The sequence below is a fragment of the Mercenaria mercenaria genome, chromosome 4 (assembly GCF_021730395.1).
Source record: "Mercenaria mercenaria strain notata chromosome 4, MADL_Memer_1, whole genome shotgun sequence".
Classification (NCBI taxonomy): Eukaryota; Metazoa; Mollusca; class Bivalvia; order Venerida; family Veneridae; genus Mercenaria; species Mercenaria mercenaria.
In genome coordinates this window covers 29,357,225-29,384,691 of record NC_069364.1, presented here as the reverse complement: position 1 = coordinate 29,384,691, position 27,467 = coordinate 29,357,225, and the positions used below count along the sequence as shown (strand labels likewise).

At 36.0% G+C, this 27,467-nt stretch overlaps 1 protein-coding gene across 1 annotated transcript in view; it reads left to right on the top strand.

The window, feature by feature from the left end:
• The window catches only part of LOC123551351 (vacuolar protein sorting-associated protein VTA1 homolog), a 28,753-nt gene extending 8,599 nt beyond the window's left edge, over positions 1-20,154 (top strand). The window contains exons 2-7 of the mRNA XM_045340211.2: positions 6,294-6,388; positions 8,370-8,494; positions 9,678-9,753; positions 11,849-11,957; positions 12,547-12,834; positions 15,210-20,154. Coding sequence (XP_045196146.2) covers positions 6,294-6,388; positions 8,370-8,494; positions 9,678-9,753; positions 11,849-11,957; positions 12,547-12,834; positions 15,210-15,358 — 842 coding nt within the window. The 3' untranslated portion in view covers positions 15,359-20,154. The remainder of the gene's footprint in view (positions 1-6,293; positions 6,389-8,369; positions 8,495-9,677; positions 9,754-11,848; positions 11,958-12,546; positions 12,835-15,209) is intronic.
• Positions 20,155-27,467: the final 7,313 nt, after the last annotated feature.

Below are 27,467 nucleotides of genomic sequence, written 5' to 3'. Positions count from 1 at the left end.
ATTTCTGTTTCTTGTACAGTTACTGAACGCATCAAATGGGGGCGGGGAGCATTTTGTGTTCTACGAGCTGTTGTGAATGTGCAGTTTTAGCAAAGTCAGGTTCCGTGTCAATTAGGCCTGAAGTCCATTATACCTTGATTCCAACCTGAGTCCATGTGAAGATTTTTGTACAGGGTAATCCAATGTCTTACAGTTCTCTTTTAAATCAAACATCACAAAAATTTCTAAGTTTTTTTCCACCTATTCGCCACCAAGAAAATTTGCTAAGTCCCTATTTTCCACTAAACGCCACTCGATTTCCACCATGAAAAAAAACTATGTTCTACTTTCCGACAATTTTACACCTTTCTACCACCATAAAGAAAAACTATGTTCAAATTTACACCTAATGCCACCTAAATGCCACCAAAATAAAGTGGTTTTTGGTGGCAAATTTACCACTTAGGTGAAAAAAGAGCTGAATTACACCAAACGCCAACTAATGCCACCTATTTCCACCAACTGCCACCCTTTTTTCATGGAAATAAGTGGCAAAGAGTGGCATTAGGTGGCAAATCTAGGGACGGGTACTATCGAGTTGAAAATTCGTGGTAAGTTTTTGGAATCGGTGTTGTTCGGGTTTCTTCCAGTACGCAATGCTCATAGTAATTAATCAGCGATGTAACTCATTGCAGACTTGGAGCGGTCTTCTGCGCATGCCCGAAAGTGATTATCAGTTCTAGCGCACGGCAAAAATATGCATATTTTTGCATGTCCGCATGCATTTAGTGTACAATATGCATAAAATACTGACTAAAGGTTAGGGTTAGTATCACCATGGTTACAAAATATATACATTTAAGATATTTTCGTTCAAATTTAGTTAATCCGGTATGTACCGGAGACTGTAATTTATACCGGCGCTCCAAGTCTGCATTGAGTCACAGTCATTAATCAGTAAGACGTCAATAGACGCTTGCTGTTTACAGTTGACAAAAGCGTTTCGCTTACTGCTTTGAACGTTGAATAAAAATGTAAATGAGCGCCTGATAATAAGAATTTAGTGCTAAATACATTTTCTACGAAGAAAGAAAGGTAAAATACAATATTTTCAATGTGAAACAATTTTCGTCACGCTGCCGCAACTGAAGTTTATTATATATACTTATATTTGTGGTGATGACGTCATACTTCCATAGTGGTACAGTGGTTAGCGAGGTCGCGTTGAAATCCAAAAGTCGGGAGTTCGATAAAGTCATTCATGTGATATTTAACAAGTGTTTTGTTAGTGATATCAGGTTCCAATGTAGTACTGTCTGTTACTAAGCCTACAGTAGTCAGTAGATAAAACTTTAAAAAAAAATAAGGTTTTTGGATCAAAATTTACAGGCATTGAACTGTGAAAATCACAAAATGCTCTTCTCCCTGTTAACATATATTTCATCCACAAGCTTAAAAATCACTGACCAGAGTTTATTACTAGGAAAAAAACTATTGACTATGAATTAATATGAAATTAGGCGCTGCCTATCTGGCGGGAAAACCTAGTCATACTGATTCTTTCTTTTTTTCTGCATAAATTGTTCTTTCTGATATGTTCAGTTTTGACAGTAAGCCTGATGGTTTTGCTCTTGTTATAAAAATTAACAAAGGAAAATGTTTTAAAATGTTTTGTTTAAATGAACGTAGATCTAATCATTTCTTTAAATGTGTCAAGACTAGACAGACAATGGAAAATAGTGTTCATGAGTTACAGATAATAGTGATATTTGAGTGCACAGAATCTAGTCCCAAAATGCACCCATACTGGTACTGATGATAAACTCGGACAGAAAATGACCTGTACCTGTAACTTTCTTATTTCTGCAAATTGTTATCAATCTTTGATATCAAAATTATGCTTTACATTTGCTGAAAACTTTACATAATTCAAATTTATATTTAGTAAGCAAACTCACACGAAGTGAGGGCCTGAAAGGGGTATGTAAAATGGGGACTGTACGAACGTTGATAAATTCGACCACTTTGTCATTTACAAAATTTTCCTCATAGCATTATATTGAAACTTTCCCAAAAATGCTGCAACAGTCATTCTGGATCAAATAATGAAAAGTTAACCAAAATTTACAGGCAAAACATTGGTAAACTATACACATTATTGATTTCTGTTCCAATAATTGCAAAAATTGTGATAACATCAATAAAAAAAAAATTGGGCCTAAGCAAAAAAAAAAATATATATATCAAGCAGCTGACGAGATTCGAACTCGGACCTCGCGCATGGAAAATATGTACGCTAACCACAGCACCACGGTGAAATGTTACGCCATTTGGAGTTAAAATTATGTATATAAATGAATTTTGTTAGGGCAGCGGGTCTAAATTCGTTTTACTTTGACATTTTTGAAATTATTGGCTTTTCTACATTAAAAAATATAAATAAACGATGATTTAATTATTCAAACACTGCTATAATGTAGCCTACATTATTATTCAATATTGGAAACAAAAAGCTGGCCGCTTGAGTCATCCATAAACTCGCTACATGAAGAAACCCGAATAACACCGATTTCCATTAATACCGCAAATTTTCAACTCGATAAAATAATTTGTTTTGATAATGTGGCGCCGGATCGTTCATAAGCAATTTTATTTTATCAAATGTCGTCCTGAAAATTATCTATTGCGCAATCTACACGGCAGCAGTTCCGGGAATTATGGGTAAAAACAACAACAACGAAACGGTGAAGGTATAGAACATATTCCCAAGTTGAACGGTATATAGGTTTACTTTGACATATACACGTACACATTATCTATAGACGGAAAAACCTTCGGTTTTCCTGTATCAATAAACATCAAAAAGGCTCCTACTAGTAACTACTATTTCTAATCTGTATCAGTTGTGCTAAAAGATTAACCATAAAAATGTTAACTTCGCAGTTCAGTAAATAAAACAGAAGTTTTCGAGAATTTCGGCAAAAAAGTGATTTGCTCTGGGTAAAATTCTCATCATTTACATGTACAAAGCTAGTCTTTTGGTTTTTAAGCAAGCTTTGTACATGTAAATGATTTTCATTATCCCATACCAGAGGTCTATCATAGCAGTATTTTGCCTTAAAGTTGGACACATTATTCTTTCTAAAAAGAACTGTAACTTTCTTTAGATTTAATCTTAATGCATTCTAAGACATTCATTCAGAAATCAGGAATTATCATTAATTCATGAAAATTTTAATAGATCTTAAAGAACTCCCAGCACTCCTTTAATTTTCAAGGGGCACTGGTGATTTTTCAAGGGAGCTCTGCCTTCTAGGTAGCACCTAAGTTCATATTATTAAAGAAATTACCACAACAAGAATGTCCGTTCGACATACATACATGCATAAAATATGCACTGTTTCTGTATGCCCTGGAAATGCATAAATAAAACATGTGTCCATAACAACCTGAAACGGCCGACTTCGATCGGCTTATGTCAGCTGAATAGTCTTGCTTTTTCGATATTTCCAGCACTTTAGTTGTGTTTTATTATACAAGAATAGCGATAACACACGTTTGTTTCGTGAAACAACATCTGCAGAATCCCTCGGGCTATGTTGGTGCACTCGCCCTACGGGCTCGTGCACCAACCAATCCCTTGGGATTCTGCAGATGTTGTTACACAAAAAAACGTGCGTTAACCCTACAATATAAACAGTTATTTTCTTCTTTATTTCACAAAGATTTTAGTCAGGAATTATTATATAATACTTTTATGCGTTTACAAAAGTCAACATGAAAAACAACAAACTTACACCATTTAACTCACTTTTTAGACCTGTTTATTGATTTTGCAACTTTGTGTGGTGCAAATTTGCAGTTTTTTGTGGCAACTTCTCTTTAAGATTTTCATCCTAATCTCATTTAATGCATTTTTAGCTCACCTGTCACAAAGTGACAAGGTGAGCTTTTGTGATCGTACGGTGTCCGTCGTCCGTCCGTCCGTCCGTAAACTTTTGCTTGTGACCACTCTAGAGGTCACATTTTTCATGGGATCTTTATGAAAGTTGGTCAGAATGTTCATCTTGATGATATCTAGGTCAAGTTCGAAACTGGGTCACGTGCCATCAAAAACTAGGTCAGTAGGTCTAAAAATAGAAAAACCTTGTGACCTCTCTAGAGGCCATATATTTCAAAGATCTTCATGAAAATTGGTCAGAATGTTCACCTTGATGATATCTAGGTCAAGTTCGAAACTGGGTCACGTTCCGTCAAAAACTAGGTCAGTAGGTCTAAAAATAGAAAAACCTTGTGACCTCTCTAGAGGCCATATATTTCACAAGATCTTCATGAAAATTGGTCAGAATGTTCACCTTGATGATATCTAGGTCAAGTTCGAAACTGGGTCAACGTGCCATCAAAAACTAGGTCAGTAGGTCAAATAATAGAAAAACCTTGTTACCTCTCTAAAGGCCATATTTTTCATGGAATCTGTATGAAAGTTGGTCTGAATGTTCATCTTGATGATATCTAGGTCAGATTCGAAACTGGGTCACGTGCGGTCAAAAACTAGGTCAGTAGGGCTAAAAATAGAAAAACCTTGTGACCTCTCTAGAGGCCATATATTTCACGAGATCTTCATGAAAATTGGTCAGAATGTTCATCTTGATGATATCTAGGTCAAGTTCGAAAGTGGGTCACATGCCATCAAAAACTAGGTCAGTTGGTCAAATAATAGAAAAACCTTGTGACCTCTCTAGAGGCCATATTTTTCATGGGTTCTGTATGAAAGTTGGTCAGAATGTTCGTCTTGATGATATCTAGGTCAAGTTCGAAAGTGGGTCACGTGCCATCAAAAACTAGGTCAGTAGGTCAAATAATAGAAAAACCTTGTGACCTCTCTAAAGGCCATATTTTTCATGGGATCTGTATGAAAATTGGTCTGAATGTTCATCTTGATGATATCTAGGTCAAGTTCGAAACAGGGTCATGTGCGGTCAAAAACTAGGTCAGTAGGGCTAAAAATAGAAAAACCTTGTGACCTCTCTAGAGGCCATACTTGTGAATGGATCTCCATAAAAATTGGTCAGAATGTTCACCTTGATGATATCTAGGTCAAGTTCGAAACTGGGTCATGTGCCTTAAAAAACTAGGTCAGTAGGTCAAATAATAAAAAAACCTTGTGACCTCTCTAGAGGCCATACTTTTCATGGGATCTGTATGAAAGTTGGTCTGAATGTTCATCTTGATGATATCTAGGTCAAATTTGAAACTGGGTCAGTTGCTATCAAAAACTAGATCAGTAGGTCTAAAATTATTAAAATCTTTTGACCTCTCTAGAGGCCATATTTTTCAATGAATCTTCATGAAAATTGATCTGAATATTCACCTTGATGATATCTAGGTCAGTTTCGAAACTGGGTCACGTGCGGTCAAAAACTAGGCCAGTAGGTATAAAAATAGAAAAACCTTGTGACCTCTCTAGAGGCCATATTTTTCATGAGATCTTCATGAAAATTAGTGAGAAGGTTCACCTTGATGATATCTATGTAAAGTTCAAAACAGGGTCACGTACCTTCGAAAACTAGGTCAATAGGTCAAATAATAGAAAAACCTTGTGACCTCTCTAGAGACCATATTTTTCAATGGATCTTCATGAAAATTGGTCAGAATTTTTATCTTGATAATATCTAGGTCAAGTTCAAAACTGGGTCACATGAGCTCAAAAACTAGGTCACTATGTCAAATAATAGAAAAAACGACGTCATACTCAAAACTGGGTCATGTGGGAAGAGGTGAGCGATTCAGGACTATCATGGTCCTCTTGTTTTAACACAGTACTGTGAAATCATTTAATTTCATCGGCACAAATTTTTGTGGTTTTTACCAAAAAGGCTATTTCATGTGGATGCGAATACATTTATTTCAATGTTTTAACATAAAATGAATAGGACTTTTATGTGTTTTTTGGTGTTAAATTTCATGAGATGGCTTAAAGGCGTACGCTGGAATTCAGGGTGAAATTTTTCCCAATAATAGAATTTCTTCAAAATTTTAGATATTGAAGGACAATTATCTAAGGAATAAAAATATGCAATAAAATCATAGGTCACCAGTATTGAAAAAGAGTTATCTTCCCTTGAAAATGTCATTTAGAGGAAACATTTTGCCCATCTCATATACTGGGAATTCTAGCATACACCTTTCACCACAGAATCTATGAAAATTAGTCCCCCTCTAAATATTATTACTGATTTCACATTATCTTGTTTTATTGAGTACATTTGTTATAGATTATTATTATGCACCATGGTGGTATATTTACATTTTAGGTAGGCTTTATGCACTACAGAATGGTATGGAGATTGACAAGAAGTCTCCGGAGTGCAGGACCTTCCATGTTGCTCTGATGGACTATCTTGAAAGGGTAATTTTCTACATATTGTAAAATCAGATATGTTTGTAAGAGACTATTTTTTCACTAATTTAACATTTTTCATTGTTTTGTGAAAACAGCTCATTGCAAAAATGTTTTCAGGAGGGGCTGTGATCTAGTGGCAAGGGTGTTGGCCACTTTTCCTAGAGGTCATAGGTTGAAGTCCCACTGGGGTCACAGTCACACCTCATTTGGCACTAGTGCTGACTTTTCAAGAAAGTTAACTCTAAAGTGATTTAATTAAGTTTCAAGAGTTAAAATGAATTTGTATAAACTATAACTTTAAGGGATATTTTTTCTTAAGTGTTTAGCTTACATGTAGATTAAACCTCAGGTACTGAGACTGTTTTTAAATTGAGCAAAATTTTGTTACAGTAAATATCTCATATTAAAATACACTGTACTTTAAGCAGGAAAGTTTGTCAAGTTTTTGTCTACATTATAGTATATAACAGATTTATCACTGAGAAGCATTTTATTAGATGAGCCACACCATGAGAAAACCAACATACCAGTAGTGCATGGATCCAGACCAGCCTGTGCATCCGTGCAATTTGGTCAGGATCCATGGTGTTTGCTAACGGTTTCTCTAATTCCAATAGGCTTTGAAAGCGAACAGCATGGATCCTGACCAGACTGCGCAGATGCGCAGGCTAGTCTGGATCCATGCTTGTCGCAGATGCACTTTGTTGGTTTTCTCATGGCATGGCTCAAATTTGATATTAGATTGAGAATATAAAGAGAAGGTACATGACTGTACTGCTGTTGCACTTTCCCATTACTATTTGCCTGAGTTTGCACCAACATTTGATAGTTTCATATGCAAGCTTATATCTCAATAACAGGTTACAGTAATGGATTGAAACTTCACACACTTGTACACTGGCATCAGCCACGCACCTGGCTTCAGGTTTTAGTAACAATGTCATATCTCAGTACCCATTTCTCTTGTTTAAAAAGCATTTTTCAGAATTAGAAACTATGTTTAACTTTTGAGTGCAACAAATTCTCACGCTGAATCTCAGTAACAACTACAAATACTGGATTGAAACTTTACGCATGGCATCATTTTCATTAAACATACTTACATAATCGTGTTAGATAACTTTTGCTTGAAACTTATAAATTCAAATTATGGTCTGTTTTTACTTAGAAAATTTGGTTAAAGTCCTGTATGCAGGTTTTGATTATCACCAATTTGTAACAAATGGTAAAAAAAAGAAAAGGCTGAAACATTGATAAAACTCATTAAAAGATAAATATCCATGTGTTGTTGATGTTGAATTTTACCATCGTATAACAAATGGTAATAAATAACTAGAAAAAGAAATATAGTTAATTTCATTTTGATATTAGCCAAATATTTTATAAGTAAATGCAAGTACAACAAATATACCCAAAATTGAATCTTTCAAACTTTATCTAACACGGTGTATTGGTATTGAACGAAAAAATAGCACCTTTGAAAGACAAAATAGATATATTTAACACAAAATGGACTGATTTTATAACTTGAACTCTTATATTTATATACGAATGTATAATGTATATGCAGAAACACAGAATATAATATCGTAAAACATGTACTTTCCAAACATTCTTGCTCACAATAATTTGGGATTTTTTTTCCCAAATTTTCTATCCCCACATCATAAAACAAAAACTTTTAAGTATATCAGATTATACACTATATTAATATTGGCTATATTATGTTATTGTTATGCAGTATGTTTACTTTTTTTGTTTTTCTAACATATATTGTTAATATACAATATCTGTAAGTGTTTAAAATGTATAACATGTGCAATCTGTGTATACTTAAATGAATAAAAATTGTAAAAACAAAAATAAATAACTTTGTGATGTAAGTCTTGTTTGACTAGTGAAAGTTATGGCCCTTGTTTGACTAACGAATGGAGATATAGTTGAGAGTGTTGTCTGACTAACGGCTCTTGTTTTATTCTATATTAAGGTGAAGAAAGAGAATGATTCAGAATCAATTCACAATGAGGTAGTCGGTCAAGCTCACATGGAGAATTATGCTCTCAAAGTCTTCTTGTTTGCTGATAATGAAGATAGAGCGGCAAGATTTAACAAGTAAGTCTTCACCTGTTTGTACATAAAGAAGCAGGGCTTGGGTTCAAGGTTATAAAACTTAAGTTTGGAAACCAGTCACAAAACCTTAGCATCTGATTGGATGATTTCAAAGCTCAGTTTTGAAATTGACCAATGACAGGGTTGCATTTTGAGACTCATTTCTTAACCCAGTTTTATAACTTTAGACCCAAAGCTTGCATTTTGTGTGTAATAAAAATTTGGCTACATTAATACATATAACTATAGCAGAATAGTTTTCACATAGTTTCACTCACAAGACAATGTAAATTGCTTACAAATTGAAGTGTTACAAAAATTGACTTATCTTATTATACCCCCAAAAGTGAAGAAGGTATCATTGGTAATCATTTGACACTTAGGGGTCAAAGATCATATGACTTTGGTTTTTATCCGCTTTGTAACTGTCGAACTGCTTCAAGGATTTTAAAGAAATTTGACATAAATGTTCACCACATTGAGACGACATGCAGAGTGCATGTTTCAGATGGCTTGCTTCAAGGTCAGAGGTTATACCTTTGGGCGTATATTGCTCTGCATTGTGGTGTTCTTATTTTCATGAGTACTGAATACTAGCAAGTATTAGAAAATGTGGTACTAGTACTAATAATACTCAAGTACTAAAGTATTGGACCCAGCCCTGACTTCAGTGTATGAAAACTTCTGATGCAGCTGATATAGAATAAATGTCGTTACCCTGCATGAAGAAACTCATACAGAGAAAAGTGACCACACCCCCTGGTGGCCATGTTTTTTGACGAATCAAAATAATTTGAACAATCTTGGTAGAGGGTCACACAAGGATCCTTTTTGTAAAATTATTTTAAAATAGGCCAGCAGTTTCACACAAGAAGATTTTTAAAGTTTCTACTATATGCATATATGAAAAAGTGACCACACCCCTGGCGGCCATGTTTTTTGACAGGTCGGTATAATTTGAATAATTTTGGTAGAGTGTGACATAAGGATTATTTGTTTGAAATTATTTCTAAATAGGACCATCGGTTTAGGAGGAGATGTCGTTTGAAAAATTTTCTATTTTTAGCTCTAGCGACCCCTGTTTGCAACCAAGCGGAACCATTTGAACGACTGTAACAGCATGACCATTGATCAGAATGTTTAATCATTGTTTAAATGAATCACACATATATATTTATTTCAACAGGAACGTTGTGAAGTCTTTCTACACAGCTGGCATGTTGTTTGACACACTGTCTGTGTTTGGAGAAATGAGTGAAGATGTATGTATACGACATTTACTAGCATTAACTTTGACATATGTGTAATCATAGATTCATAAATGATTCAAACTTAGACAAGTCAAACTGTCTTGAGTCAGGTAAAGGATTTCAGCAAACATATATATTCCAGTTTTAAAACTTTCCTTGTTGGACATGATTGATTCTGCCTTTGTGACCAGTGTAAATCATGATCAGCCTGCACATCTGTGCAGTCTGATCATGATCTGCAGTGTTCGCTATTCAGTTAGTATCTGTTTGGTAAGCACCCCTTTTATCAGTTTATAGTACTGTCCAAATTGGAAGATAGACAACTTCACTATAGAAATTTAGCAAGGTACGGGTTAACTAGTCGATATGGCAACATGAGGAATCGAAATTTAACCTACCAACTAAACTTCAAAAAGGACACATGCATGATAAATACTATAACTATTCAGTTACAGTTTCAACAAATACACAACTAAACTATCTTTAGCCTGCTGACGAAAAGTGATTCTGCCTTTGCGATCAACGCAGACCAAGACCTGCCTGCACATCTGTGCAGGCTGATAATGGTCTGCACTGTTCGCTATTCAGTAAGTAAATTTTCAGTGAATACCCCTTCGAATAATACATTGTACTGCCCAAATTGATCAATGGACTATGAGAACGGTCTGCACTGTTCGCTATTCAGTCAGTACATTTTCAGTGAGCGCCCCTTCGAATAATACATGGTACTGCCGAAATTGATTGATAGACCAGTCCATTCTAGAAATTTAGCAGGGTGAAGGTTAAAAGTCAAAATACGCTTCAGCTCACCTGCCAGACTTTTTAGTCATACAAATTTCCATACTGTAAAATCATTAATATTTGTGTTTGACTAATTTTTATGGATTTTGTGGTTACCATTAATTTAATCTTCAAAGGTAGAAATCTCCTAATTGAGATCTCCATGAAATCGCCAGTTTTGTCTAAAATGAAATTTTATGCCAGCAGAATTAAATGATTTCAAAGTATTTGACATTTCTATGCACTGACCTGAATAAAATACAGGTTTCATAGGATTTAGATTCATTATCAATTTCTAGAAAGCGACATAACAATTTAACATTGCAGCACAGCATTTTCAAGTAAAAAGTAAAAAAACGTCTACATACTCAAATTGTGAAAATAATATGAATAACCTACCATTTACCATGGGAAATAACAAACCGTGATATCTGGAATTTTATTTGGACTTTGACCTTGTTTGCGAAAATCGTAAAGTCACAAAAATGCCGTTATTTAAAGAATGTGTAAATATTCTTACTGGCAACTAATTAGTTAAATCAAGCAGAATATTAATCTTGTGACATTATCATATTTTCTGTAGCATTTGGATAGTGACATTATATGAGCCGCACTATGAGAAAACCAACATAGTGTGTTTGCGACCAGCATAGATCCAGACCAGCCTGCGCATCTGCGCAGTCTGATCAGGATCCATGCTGTTCGCTAATGGTTTCTCTAATTGCAATAGGCTTTGAAAGCGAACAGCATGGATCCTGACCAGACTGCGCGGATGCGCAGGCTGGTCTGGAGCCATGCTGGTCGAAATGCACTATGTTGGTTTTCTCATGGCGCGGCTGAATATTATAATATTCTAACACAAACCAGTCTGTTTTCCTATTAAATAAAGAAGGCTGAAAATTGTGTATTATTGTACAACAACTCGTTTTTCTGATGTCATAATTAATATTACGTCATAGCGTCAAATGGCGTTGCGGCGTGCTGGAAAAGAAACCAACAGAAAACAGGCAAATATTTGATGAATATCCTCAAAGATGTACAAAATAATTCTTGATAATGTGTTAGAATCGAAATATTATATCTCGAACAGTGATTTGCTCTTGAATAAAATCATTGTTTGCCGTTTAAATGCGTATTATTATATCACTCGGGCTGATATAGCCGTGATATTATTCCTACGCATCTAAACTCCAAGCAAAGATTTTATTCAAGGACAAATCACTGTTCTGGATATATTATTTCTTAAACAATCAAAAACAATACACTATCTACTGTATTACATTTAGTGTTCCAGAGTTTAATCATTATCAACTGAAATTTTATTTAGATTGACAAGAATAGAAAGTATGCCAAATGGAAAGCAGCGTACATCCATAAGTGTTTAAAGAATGGAGAAACTCCCATCCCTGGGCCCCAGAATGAAGAAGGGGAAGAAGGTATGATTAGAGACTAGTGTTGTGTTACATTAGGGCTGTTTACAAGTGTGCTTCCTTTTACTGTTAAAAGTTAATTTAGTGGACTTGTATTTACACTCAGTAGTTCTGGTTAGTTGGTTAGATATTCTGTGATGATAGATTTCCAGCTTACATTTATGGAGTATGGTTTACTGTAGTCAAATAAGCATTCAAATGGACCGCCATCAGATCGTACATTTATGAAGTACAGTGTACTTTATTCAGGTTGCTGTCACAAACAGCACGCTTTTATAAACCTTTAGAAATTCCTTTAACAAAAAATTGTGAACAAGCCACTTTAAGCACTTGCTTCGTTTGATAGATACGAATATATTAGTTTAACCCTTATCATGCTGGGCACGATTGACACTGCCTTTGCGGCCAGTGCAGATCATGATCAGCCTGCACATCCATGCAGTCTGATCATGATCTGTACTGTTTACAGTATCTATTTTTTGGTATGCACCCCTTTTAACAGTTAATGGTATTGTCCAAATTGAAAGATGGACAAGTTTGTTATAGAAATTTAGCAGGGTAAGGGTTAATGTCAGTTGTTCTTATTTTGTTTCAGGTGATACAGCACAAGGTGGAGCACCTATAGGGTTTGAACAACCTGACCCCTCACAAGGCTACAGTCCTGCACCGGGTCCATCGTCATACCAACCTGGCCCCTCAACCTACCAACCAGGACCATCAGCATCTGACTCCCTGAATCTGCCTGGAAATGACCCATCACCAAATGGTGCTCAGCCAGGGACTCATGCACCACCATCTACGCCACAGGATCCCCAGAATTCAACAAAACCAGCCCCACAACAAGTTTCATTTAACACTGACTGGAAACCACCAGCTAATACAAGTTTGTATTTTACTTAATTATTATTGACAGTCAAAAAAATATTTGAGCCGCGCCATGAGAAAACCAACATAGTGCGTTTGAGACCAGCATGGATCCAGAACAGCCTGTGCATCCACGCAGTCTGCTCAAGATCCATGCTGTCCGCTTTGAAAGCCTATTGCAGTTAGAGAAACCATTAGCGAACAGCATGGATCCTGACCAGACTGCATGGATGCGCAGGCTGGTCTGGATCCATGCTGGTCGCAAACGCACTATGTTGGTTATCTCATGGTGTGGCTCAATTGTATTCTGAGAAAGGAAATAGGCAACTACATTGTGAAGTCTAACATTAATAAGTATTAATTTTGAAACAGATTTACTTTTTCAAAAATTCAACAATTTGATACATACTGAGTAATATATTTGGAAGAGAAATGTCTAATTTTTCTTATAAATTTATTAAATGATAATTGAATAAACTACAGAATGAGAAATTATTGAAATAGGAGAGAGGGCAGAAACATTAAGCCATTAACAAGATCAGCAAAAAAGTATGGACACTGTGTTGCAGTGTTTAATATTATAATTAGAGTTCTCTCCCTTTACTTGTCATTGTTTTAATATTGAAAGTATTTCAGCTGTTGAGATTTGAATACTTTTAAGCATACATAAATTATTATCTGTAGTATATCCCTCTACAATGCAATAAGAATCAGGAAAATAAAAATAAAATAATAATAATAAATATAAAACATAATAATAAAAATCAGAAAATGTTCAATGTTCTGTATGAAAATTGAAGGTTTTACTTTTTGTACAAGTGTTTTATGAATGTATTATGTTTAAATGGGGGCGAAGATTATAGCAATGTTGTATATTCACTTGTTTAAATGAGGAAATTCTATCCAAATGCTTGGTTTTGGTATTTATACATGTATGTGACAAAGTCTTTGGTTATTGATAGTGAAACATTTGATGTCTTTAGAAATTAATGAAGAAAATATTGCTGTAAAATCATTTAATTTCGTGGTTTTGGTCAAAACTGCGAATTCGTGGTGATATCAATGCATTGATTTCAACTTTTGAACATAAAATAAAATGAGAATTTTACTTGTTCGTTGGGATTAAATTCTGTGAAGTGATTCAACCACAAAATCCACGAAAACTAGTCCCCCACAAAAATTGATTTTTTCACAGTATACAATTCTTCAGTGTAGTTTTTCTTTCATTCACAGTAAGGTAAGGGTATATAGTTTGAGTCATGCAAAGTACCTTGGAAGTTTCAAACCTCATAATGTAGGAGAATTTTATCAAGATCTCCGCCTATTTTTTTAGCTCGACTATTCGAAGAATAGGGGAGCCATCCTAGTCGCCCCGGCGTCGGCATGAGCGTCACATAAATGTTAAAGTTTGCGTACCACCCCAAATATTTTCAAAGTCCATTGAGATATTGCTTTCATATTTTGCATACTTGTTTACCATCATGACTCCAGTCTGTAAAAAGGAGGAGGCAACTCTATCAAGCATTTTGACTGAATTATGGTCCCTTTTCGACTTAGAATAAATGTTAAAGTTTGTGTATCACCCCAAATATTTTCAAAGTCCATTGAGATATTGCTTTCATATTTTGCATACTTGTTTATCATCATGACCCCAGTCTGTAAAAAGGAGGAGGCAACTCTATCAAGCATTTTGACTGAATTATGGCCCCTGTTCGACTTAGAATATGCTTATTTTAATGTTAATTTAAAGTTTTACTTATTGTTTATATTATACTATCAAGCACTGAGAATAGTCGAGCGCATTGTCCACTGACAGCTCTTGTTGTTTGTGTCTAGCTACAAAGATTGTTAGTAGAAATAAAAGAGATTTAGTCGAAATTAAAAGGAGTAAGGTTAGCGAGGTATTTGAATATCAATGATATTAAAGAATAATTGAGAAAAAACTCATGTTACAGAAAAGCTGAATCAATGAGTAAGTACATGTAACTGAAGTGCCAGCGCTTTATGGCCAGAAAGTTCAGGTCCCTTATTCATAAAGCATCTTAGTAGATAAAAAACACTAAGATCAGAATTTAAGACTTTCCTGTAAAATTCCTATTTCATTTTAAACCCATTTTATGGTTTATTTAGCTTAAATTTTCATTGAACAATAATATGTCCAAATCATTCTTTTGATCATACCTGTATTACACTAATAGTAAATTTATTGCAACTGTATGAAATAGATGTATAAAATTTGTCAGAAAAGAACTGGAGTTAAGATGTAACTAATACATGTTTTGAATAATTATGGACATTGGTGTACATTTATAGAAATTATAATTTGACATTTTTTTTCTAAATTCAGTGGACATAAGATAGGCTTAAACTGAACTAAACTTTTGTTGTTTTCAGATGGAGTTGATCTAAACACCCAGCACTATCAAAAGGCCATGAAGTATTGTAAATATGCAAGTAGTGCTTTACAATACGAAGACTCAAAGACAGCTATAGACAATCTTACAAAAGCTTTAACACTTTTAACGACTGGCAAGGACAGCTAATCTGTGATAGACTTGGTGTGTTTATTTTGTTTTGTAGAGCTCTTAATATGTATCTAGAATTTACTGCAGTGTGCTTAACCTTTAGTCTGCTGGCGGCAATTGATTCTGCCTTTGCGACCAGGTTGATCGTGGTCTGCACTGTTCGCTATTCAGTCAGTAAATTTTCAGTGAACACCCCTTTGAATAATAAATGGTATTGCCTAAATTGAACGATGAACAAGTCCATTTAATAAAATTTAGCAGGCTAAAGGTTAAGGTAGCGTACACGTAATGACAGTCAGCAATTTCTGTATGATTACGTATCCTCCATACTGTAAAAGCACATATTTTCGCTGGGTCAGAATTTTGCGAATTTGAAATTTTGAGTATGTTCGTGAGGTTTAATATTCGTGAAATTGTAAAGGTGGTAACCTACTTGAATTAGAATTATACTAATTGTGAATATTTACGCAGGGATTAATTTTCGCGAGATGTAGGGCCTGGCGATTATAGCGAAAATTAAACCCTAGTGAAAATTTCTACTTTTACAGTATGCAATTTCAGAATTCTTTGGCCATAATGGATAATTATTTTTCATAACAACAGGAGAACACTGAAATCGAATAATGGAGAATACGTAAAACAACAGAATCTGCAAAACGACATTGTCGGTCTATTACCTTAATGGGCAGAGTACATGTATACATATTGTCTTGTAGTTTTAATCACACTTCATGGTAAAGAATGATCAAAACATATGTGTAGTTGATCAGAATTCATACGAGAGGATGTGTCATATTACCCAGGTCAGGACCATGAAGCATGTATGGTTTCTTTATTCTAGTTCTTAGGCAGTGATTATTATTATGGTAAAGAAAAAAAAAACTTATATAAAGTATATTAGTAAAAATACTAAAATGTGAAGACCTTGTTGATATGAAAACTGTGATTTTATTGTGTTTATATGAGTAGTATGATACAGGGTTTTATCTGATCTGACTGGTATAGAAGACCATCATATCATCGTTTTCATGTGACCAGTCTGCAAAGCTCTGGTTATTCTAATTGTATCTAGTTTTATTTGGCAGAATTGTTTCCCCTTATCTGTTTTGAAATTATCCAAGACTTTTTGTGCAAAGTCGGAGATATAAATGAATTAAATTTTTGTTAATGTATATGCATGTCTGTATTTACTTTATTTTACACAATAAATTTTTTGTATTTCTCATTATATGTCTGTTTTTGAATGCCCGTTTTTAAAACAAATGGACATAATATGGGATGGCGATGTCCATCTGTCCATCACCATTTTTGTTTCAGGACTCTAAGAAAGTATTATAGCTTTCAAACTTGATGATTAAGCACTACTTGAGGATTCCTATTGTTTTTAGGGTTAATAGGTCAAAGGTCAAGGTCAAAGTGACTCTTGAGACTGAAAATGGTTTCCAGATAGTTAGTCACAATATATGACATCTACTGCTTTCAAACTACACATAATGATTGAGTACCACTAGAGGAATAGGGATCAAGAGGTCAAAGGTCAAGGTCACAGTGACTCGGAGTCTGGAAATGGTTTCGAGACTGTAATTCTTAAAGTAAAATATTTACAGCTTTCAAACTTTATATGTTTCCTAAGTACCACTAAAAGAAGATTTCTATACATTTTGAGGTTAGTGGCTCAAAGTTTAAGGTCACAGGGTTCCAACTAAATTTCTGACATTTTTTTGTTTCCGGGCTCGGTCAGAAAGTATGAAAGCTACAGCTTTTAAATTTTACGCATTGAATAATTACTGCTTGAGGAAGATCAACTGATTTGGGGTCAGTGGCTCACCCACACCCCAACCATCTTATTTTCTCTTCAGTTCAGTTTCTTCATATTGCATCTTAGTATCCCTGATCCAGTTCATGCCCTCCTCCACCCAATACCCACCTCTCAACAGTTGTTTTTTTTCCGCTTTTTTTTTAAACTTTCAGTTCAGTTTCTTGGTATTCACATCCCCGCCCCCATGCAAATCCCCAACCTCTTCACCCCTTTTTAAAAAAACAATATATTACTGCCTGTCCCAGTGTGCTTGCGAATGAGCATATTTATGCCCCATTAGGAGAAGCTCTTGTTCTAGTGTCAATGCTAAATCGTTGTATTGTATAATTAATGATTCTGTGATTTTCTTGAAATTTCTTTCTCATATAATATGTTATACCGCATGCCTTTTTATCGTCCATTCCTATTGTTGGGAAGCTGTCGTTTAATTGCAGTTTACTACTATAGATAAGAAAGCAAGACCTAAGTTTCAGAAACAAAAGATGGTCTTTGATATCATATCATGTTAGTTGTGTCTGCTTTTTTTTTAGCTCACCTGTCACATAGTGACAAGGTGAGCTTTTGTGATCATGCAGCGTCCGTCGTCCGTGCGTCAGTCCGTCCGTCCGTAAACTTTTGCTTGTGACCACTCTAGAGGTCACATTTTTTGTGGGATCTTTATGAAAGTTGGTCAGAATGTTCATCTTGATGATATCTAGGTCAAGTTCGAAACTGGGTCACGTGCTGTCAAAAACTAGGTCAGTAGGTCTAAAAATAGAAAAACCTTGTGACCTCTCTAGAGGCCATATATTTCACAAGATCTTCATGAAAATTAGTCAGAATGTTCACCTTGATGATATCTAGGTCAAGTTTAAAACTGGGTCACGTGCCATTAAAAACTAGGTCAATAGGTCAAATAATAGAAAAACCTTGTGACCTCTCTAAAGGCCATATTTTTCATGGGATCTGTATGAAAGTTGGTTTGAATGTTCATCTTGATGATATTTAGGTCAAGTTCGAAACTGGGTCATGTGCGGTCAAAAACTAGGTCAGTAGGTCTAAAAATAGAAAAACCTTGTGACCTCTCTAGAGGCCATATATTTCATGAGATGTTCACCTTGATGATATCTAGGTCAAGTTCGAAAGTGGGTCACGTGCCGTCAAAATCTAGGTCAGTAGGTCAAATAATAGAAAAACCTTGTGACCTCTCTAGAGGCCATATTTTTGATGGGATCTGTATGAAAGTTGGTCTGAATGTTCATCTTGATGATATCTAGGTCAGTTTCGAAACTGGGTCATGTGCCTTCAAAAACTAGGTCAGTAGGTCAAATAATAGAAAAACTTTGTGACCTCTCTAAAGGCCATATTTTTCATGGGATCTGTATGAAAGTTGGTCTGAATGTTCATCTTGATGATATCTAGGCCAAGATCGATGTGCGGTCAAAACCTAGGTCAGTAGGTCTAAAAATAGAAAAACCTTGTGACCTCTCTAGAGGCCATACTTGTGAATGGATCTCCATAAAAATTGGTAAGAATATTCATCTTGATGTTATCAAGGTCAAGTTCGAAAGTGGGTCACATGTTCGAAAGTGGGTCACGTGCCTTCAAAAAGTAGGTCAGTAGGACAAATAATGAAAAAACGTTGAGACCTCTCTAGAGGCCATACCCTTGAATGGATCTTCATGAAAATTGGTCAGAATGTTCACCTTGATGATATCTAGGTCAAGTTTGAAACTGGGTCACGTGCCTTAAAAAACTAGGTCAGTAGGTCAAATAATGAAAAAACGTTGTGACCTCTCTAGAGGCCATACTTTTCGTGGGATCTGTATGAAAGTTGGTCTGAATGTTCATCTTGATGATATCTAGGTCAAGTTCGAAACTGGGTCAACTGCGGTCAAAAACTAGGTCAGTAGGTCTAAAATTATTAAAATCTCTTGACCTCTCTAGAGGCCATATTTTTCAATGGATCTTCATGAAAATTGATCTGAATGTTCACCTTGATGATATCTAGGTCAGTTTCGAAACTGGGTCGCGTGCGGTCAAACTAGGCCAGTAGGTATAAAAATAGAAAAACCTTGTGACCTCTCTAGAGGCCATATTTTTCATGAGATCTTCAGGAAAACTAGTAAGAATGTTCACCTTGATGATATCTAGGTAAAGTTCAAAACAGGGTCACGTACCTTTGAAAAATAGGTCAATAGGTCAAATAATAGGAAAACCTTGTTACCTCCCTAGAGACCATATTTTTCAATGGATCTTCATGAAAATTGGTCAGAATTTTTATCTTGATAATACCTAGGTCAAGTTCAAAACTAGGTCACTATGTCAGATAATAGAAAAAACGATGTCATACTCAAAACTGGGTCATGTGGGAAGAGGTGAGCGATTCAGGACCATCATGGTCCTCGTGTTTAGGCTACAGTGAAAGGAATATCCTAACTGAGAAAATGAATGAAAACTGATTTTGCCTTAATATCAATTATTTGTCAGAACTAAGACAAATATATCATTATTTTCTGTTTATGTTTCCTATGCATCAAGTACATAGCTATTTTTATGAGCTTATTTACTGACAAAACATTTTAAACTTCAATATTTAAGTGACATATCACTTAGTATTTAACCAAGCAAGCCAGACATTATTGGTTTGATCAAAATGTCACATTTACAATTTTCACATATAATTTGCTCATTTGATCATGGTAATGAAAAATGATTTCTCAGTGACTCATGATAATGTCAAAAATCAGACAGCTTCTACAATTAAGACTTGCTTTTGCATAATTTGAAGGAATCTGTAAAAAAAAAAAACGGTATCCTATGGCGATAATATACATATAGTTAAAAGATGAGGCAATGGTTTGTAGCCTCACTGTAAAGAAATACATGTATCAGTCATGTGACAGTTTTTTGTAAAATTTTGTTTAAAAACGCCTTAAGAGCGTAGAACTTTTTAATTTGGTATTCTTGTGTTAAAAGTATATACTGTTAATTTTTAATATACTTGTATCTTGAATATTACTCTTTGTTTTTACTATATTTTGATGGTATATCAGTCCAAGTATAAATCGGCTGCCGCAACCAAACCATGTCTCAGAATCATGTCAGTACGAGAAAAGCAAAGGCGGAATCCATTGCTGGTCCTTGGTACAAGAATCTTATTTGTTAAATGCATAAGTACCAAAACATATATCCATATTGATTTACTAGGTGTTTATTATGTCTCCCATATGTAGTGGAGGAGACATTGATTTAGTGCTGTCCATCAGTCTGTCTGTCTTTCTGTCTGTCTGGCTGTCACAAAGTTTGTCCACACCGCTCCTTTGACACCACTGGACAGATTTATACCAAACTTCACAAGAGTGATTGTTGCCAAGCCTAGTTGTTCATATCATTGGCATTTTTCGGTTTGATTATTTTCAACGGAGTTATGGCCCTTGACTAATCATGTTTTGTGATGCTATAGTATGGCATTTTTCGGTTTGATGATTTTCAACAGAGTTATGGCCCTTGACTTATCATGTTTTGTGATGCTATAGTATGGTGGCTGATTTCTGCCATTTTGTGATGCTATAGTATGGTGGCTGATTTCTGCCATTTTATGTTTTCCCCCTGCTGACATGACTACACGAAAACTGGACAAAAACCTAATTTGTCGTGTTTTCATGTCGGCGGGGCGAAAACACGAAAACAGGACAGATTTTACATGAAAACTCAACGTTTAAAGGGCGTCAACATGACAAATTTATCTGTTGAGTTTTCGTGTTTGCAGGTATAAATATGTCATGTCGGCGCACTTTATTTGTCGTGTTTTCGTGTTTTCACCCAACCAACACGAAAACTCGAAAAAAATAGATATTAAAATTTTGTCGTGTTTTCGCCCCGCCCACACGAAAACTCGACAAATTAGGTTTTTGTCGAGTTTTCATGTTGTCATGTTTTCTTTTCAGGTTAACCCCCTCCTGACAGTGGAGTCACAGGGTCTTTCCCTTGTCATTTTTGAAATATAGGTATTAATGAAATGGTGGTCCCTGGTGCTGCATTTTTGTCCAAAATTTGAGTTACGTTAGGGGGTCAGAGGGTATCCTCACGGACATTTTTGAAATAAAGGAATGAAATGATGGCCTCTGCTGCATTTTTGGGTCTAAATAATGAAAAAAAATTCCTTTGCCAAAATAGTTGGGTTGGGTGCAACTTTGACGAGTACAGGTCACTTTGGGGGTTGGGGTGGGGGGAATGGCACGGCCATCGGCCCCGGCCCAGGACCCAAGCCTGTACAAATAGAAAAATAATTACTTATTATGTATACTTATTTATACATATATTTCAAACATTTAAAGGCAGGAACGCCCTGGTCCACCTAACATTAGGGGTTACCTTCTTCCGTACCCTAGAATCGGCTCACCGATGCCGCCTTCATTCTTTAACTGTTGCCGCTCCCGGCACCCCAATGAAATATTTCTGGAACCGGGTCAGTTATTATGTGACATACAATTTGTATTCTTAAAACGATAACTGACATCTGACACATTATTGTACGGTTTTATAATCTCAAATCTCCTAATGCAGCTTTAGTGAATATAAATAAATTTTGAATTGAAGGTTAATTCAAATAGAAAGAAAAATGCTTCTTAAACCCTTTGCCACTGGCTTCAGAATAACTCTACATTATATAAGAGATGTCTAAAAAAATTTGTTGTGTTTTCGTGTCGACAGGGCGAAAACACGAAAACTCGACAAATACCTAATTTGTCGAGTTTTTGTGTCGGCGCGGTGAAAACACGAAAACTCAAGTAATGTATTTGTCGTGTCGGTGGGGCAAAAACACAGCAAATACCTAGTTTGTCAAGTTGTTGTGTCAGCAGGGCGAAAACACGACAAAAGAAGGGCGCCGACACGACATATTTATACCTGCCAACACAAAAACTCGACAGATAAATTTGTTGTGTCGGCGCCCTTTAAACGTGGAGTTTTCGCGTAAAGTCTGTTGTGTTTTCGCCCCACCGACACGACAACACAAAAACATGAAAAGTCAACAAATTAAGTTTTTGTCGAGTTTGTATTCCTATTTTCGGCATGTTCAGTTTCAGTGATTTTCAGTGGAGTTATGGCCTTTGATTTGTTGTATTTTACCCTCTCTGGGCAACTGCTCTGATTCCACGAGGAATTGCACCAAACTTCAGATAAGTGATCATTGTCAAGCATAGTTGTGCATGTTTCAAGCATGTTAAGATTCAGTGGGTTTTTTTCAGCGAGTTATGACCCTTCAGTTGTCAAATTTTATGATATTTTGGCAACTTCTCTTACCACTGGGCAGTTTTCCACCAAACCTTACAGGAGTTATTAATGCTAAGTCTAGTTATACATATTATCGCAAGTTCCGGTTCAGTAATTTTCTAGCAGAGTTATGGCCTTTGATTTGTCATATTTTACAGCGTGTACATTTCTTGCTGTATACAGTTTGGCTCAATTTCATCAAACCTAACGATTGAATAGTCTGAAATGTGGTTGTTCATATTATCGTCATGTTCTGACTAAACGATTTCAGCGGAGCCGTGACTCATTCTTTGACATGTACAAGTTCTCAGTATACCACTGGTTGGAATTTCACCAAACTTTACAGGAGTGATTAGTGCCAAGTCTAGTTATCTGTTTTGTTGGAATGTTATGATTCATGATTCAGTGATTTTCCCTGTAGTTATGGTCCTTATTTGTGGCATTTTACAATTTATGCATGGTTAGTGGTGAGAGACTTACATTTTTCATGAAAAACAACCTCTAGTTTAAGTATAATTTCAGCCAGTCCGCTTAGCTTCATATGGAGAGCACAAATAGCAGGGTCATTAGTTCGATCCCCGGCCGAAACATAGGTTTTCTGTAGACATTGTGTCAGAAGTAATTTCGTCTTTCACCTCCGAATCATGTGGGGAAGATGGCAGTTACTTTGTTCTGGTGCAGAATCCAGGAACACTGGTTAGGGAAGAATCGAAATATAAAAGTACAGGAGAGTTTTTGTCCAATTATGCGAGTATACATGTTCTTCATATCTGATTGTCAGCTGCTAGGAGTGCACCAGAAGCTGTTTACTGCCCCTGCTAAATTTCTAAAATGGACTGGTCTATTATTCAATTTGGGCAGTACCATTTATTTTTCGAAGGGGTATTCACTGAAAATTTACCGACTGAATAGCGAACGGATGTGTAGGATTATCTTGGTCTGCAGTGGCCGCAAAGGCAGAATCACTTGTTGCCAACAGGCTAAAGGTTAAGGTACCTTATCCAGTTTTAGTGGCAAAAAGCAATCGTTTGTTGTTCATATTGTACAGTCATATGAACGCAACTGTTATCTTTTTAGCTCACCTGAGCAATGCTCAGGTGAGTTTTTCTGATCGCTCGATGTCCGGCGTCCGTCGTCCGTCGTCTGTCGTCTGGCGTCTGTCGTCTGTCGTCTGTCGTCCGTCGTCTGTCAACATTTAGCTTGTGTATGCGATAGGGGCTGTATTTTTCAATTAATCTTCATGAATATTGGTCAGAATGATAACCTTGATGAAATGTAGGCCGAGTTCGAAAATGGGTCATCTCGGGTCAAAAACTAGGTCACTAGGTCAAATCAAAGAAAAACTTTGTGTATGCGATAGAGGCTGTATTTTTCATTTAATCTTCATGAATATTGGTCAGAATGATAACTTTGATGAAATCTAGGCCGAGTTTGAAAATTGGTCATCTCGGGTCAAAAACTAGGTCACTAGGTCAAATCAAAGAAAAACCTTGTGTATGCGATAGAGGTGGTATTTTTCAATTAATCTTCATGAATATTGGTCAGAATGATAACCTTGATGAAATCTGAGCCGAGTTCGAAAATAGGTCATCTCGGGTCAAAAACTAGGTCACTAGGTCAAATCAAAGAAAAACCTTGTGTATGCGATAGAGGCTGTATTTTTCAATTCTTCTTCATGAATGTTGGTCAGAATGATAACCTTGATGAAATCTAGGCCGAGTTCGAAAATGGGTCATCTCGGGTCAAAAACTAGGTCACTAGGTCAAATCAAAGAAAAACCTTGTGTATGCGATAGAGGCTGTATTTTTCAATTGATCTTCATGAATTTTGGTCAGAATGATTGCCTTGATGAAATCTAGGCTGAGTTCGAAAATGGGTCATCTCGGGTCAAAAACTAGGTCACTAGGTCAAATCAAAGAAAAACCTTGTGTATGCGATAGAGGCGGTATTTTTCAATTGATCTTCATGAATTTTGGTCAGAATGATTGCCTTGATGAAATTTAGACCAAGTTCGAAAATGGGTCATCTGGGGTCAAAAACTAGGTCACTAGGTCAAATCGAAGAAAAACCTTGTGTATGCAATAGAGGCTGTATTTTTCAACTGATCTTCATGAAATTTAGCCAGAATGATTACCTTGATAAAATCTAGGCTGATTTCGAAAATGGGTCATCTGGGATCAAAAACTAGGTCACTAGGTCAAATCGAAGAAAAACATTGTGTATGCAGTAGAGGATTTATTTTTCAATTGATCTTCATGAAATTTGGTCAGAGTGATTGCCTTGATGAAAACTAGGTCGGTTTTGAATATGGGTTATCTGAGGTCAAAAACTAGGTCACTAGGTCAAATTAAAGAAAAATCTTGTGTATGCGATAGAGACTGTTTTTTTTCAGTTGATATTTATGAAATTTGGTCAGGTTGATTGCCTTAATGAAATCTAGGTCGAATTTTAATATGGGTCATCTGAGGTCAAAAACTAGGTCACTTGGTCAAATCCAAGAAAAAACTTCTGTATGTGATAGAGGCTGTATTTTTCAGTTGATCTTCATGAATTTTGGTCAGAATGATTGCCTTGATAAAATCTAGGTCGAGTTTGAACATGGGTCATCTACGGTCAAAAACTAGGTCATATCTAAGAAAATGCTTGTTTTATCGCAAGAGACCAATTTTTTGGTCCAATCTTAATGAAAATTGGTCAGAATATTTGTTTCCATGAAATCACTAGGTCAAACATGTTTTACACTGTTATGGAGTGTTTCTTAGGTGAGCGACCTAGGGCCATCTTGGCCCTCTTGTTTTAAAGTGACTGCTAATCTAAAATAGTGCTTTAGTATATAATTTTTCCTTTATGACTTCTTGCTATATCTTGTTGTCTTGTAATTCAAAAAGTTTTAATTGGCAATTAAATTGCCGTAACGTAACTACAGGGTAGTGTTTTGGATCACAGTGGATTTAATCACATTAATGAAACTCTTAACCTTGTCTTCGATCAAAAATTATTCGTACAACATTTTTGATAAAGTTGATAAACAGGACTCATAATGTCATTGTTCAAATAAGTAAAATCGATTGATGTAGGTCCGCTCATTTTATTGTCGGCTACTTTATCACTTAAGCAAACACTCCTGTTAATATGACCTCATTTCAATAAATTATTGAGGGCATTTAAATTTGTTATACATTGATTATTTTGCTAATTTGTCAAGGTTTATACACCTATATTTGACTTACTTAAATTCTTGCCCTCGATAACTAAAGTGACGTACATGCCCTTGAAAAAAAGGCGTTGTTTGTATTCATTTGTTAATACGTCAGTAATATCCTTGCGTATTAGGGCTGTAAATTCTTAATTTATTTGAATACCAGAAGTTAAATATTGCATCATTATGTGAGATAAGCTTAGTAGAATTTTCATTCACAAATCGAGAAATTCCGCGAAGTTCAGACGTAGATAACATATATACGTCATACTAGGTGTATGTGTTGTACGTTGAATACAACGTTACCAATCTGCCGGGCGCCTGTTTACCCATGTCTTGTTTATGTTTTTTGTCCCAAGTTTTTAGGCACACTTTTTTTCTTTATCAATGTTTGTTTTTCCGTCCGCCTACGTAATCACTTGTTTTTCATGCGTCTAGGATGTCTGGTACGTGTGTACGTACTTTAGAGGAAAGTGTGAGTCACGTGAAGGTGCCAATTATGACACGGTTACACCTTCCAACATCTGCCAGACTCTAATTAATTGTTTTGTTTTGTTTTTGTTTTTATTGTTTCTTTGTTTGACTACCACAGAAGAAAAGGTGTTTGATTATCTATATAATGATGAAATCCTTAGAAGAATAGTTTGGGCCTATTTAAAAATTGCGGCATTGGGCCGGAGACATTAAAGATTATGGCCTTGAGCCCTTTATGATTACACATCCACAATCATAACAAAGGAATAGTTTGTTGTAAATATGCAATGTCAAAGCACGAATTGCTAAAAAAAGGGCGTCGTATCTAACACAGAATGGACAGGCACTTTACCGTAGCTGTTGCTACGCGACTGACCCGAGACAACGTTGCTAGAAAGAACAGTTCTAGAGGAGGTCTTCAATGCTGGTCGAAGATGTCGTTTATGTGTGCACCTTACACAATATGAGTCTGTTTTTTAAGAGTAATATCCAAGTAACACACCGGTACCTCTGGTATCTTTTGTTTGAATGTCACTACAAAATTAGTTTTAAGTGCCTATGGGTGCATGCAATACATGAGGAAGAGGTAGTTGTTTCGGGTGCCCGTAGGCTGTTCCTTTAAGACCGGTGTAATGTGATCATAACGCGATATTCCCGTTATGATTCGAGCTGCAGTGTTCTGAAGATTTTGAAGTCTATTCAGCAACGATTTCGGAACACCACACAAGAGCGCATTGCAATAATCAAGGCGTGAAGTGACGAGTGAATTTACTAGCAATTTTGTGGCAATGGCTTTGCTTATACCAAAGCCTACATTCTACTCGACCGTGAAGAAAGCTTGCTGCTCACTGGATTTGGTATTGTATATTCTTAGCGGAAAAAACAAGTATTGTTTTGAAATGACAATAACCCTAGCGGATTCGAACCCTCAACTAAGCGACCGGCGTCTTATCAACCAAGTAGGGTTCGAGCTCCCTACTATTGAATCAAGCGGTTAGTATCATTGCCCCAGCCAGGCTCGAGCCCTCAAACAGCGAATTAAACGGTCGGCATATTTTCACCCAAGCCTGGTTCGAGCCGCTGAAAATTGAATTATGCTGTCAGAATTTTTACCCGAGCAGAGTTGGAGCCCTCGACGACTTAATGAAGCAGTCGGCATCTTATCATCCCGACAGGGTTCGAGCCTTCAAATACTCAATTAAGCGGTCGGCATCTTATCGCCCAAACAAGGTTCGTTCCCTCGCTTATTGAATTCAGTGGTATGAACTTCAGTAGAGTTCGAGCCTTCGACTTCTGAATTAAGCAGTTGGCACCTTATCGCCACAACAGGTTCGAGCCCTCAGTTTTTCAATAAGTGGTTTACATCTTGCCAATACCAC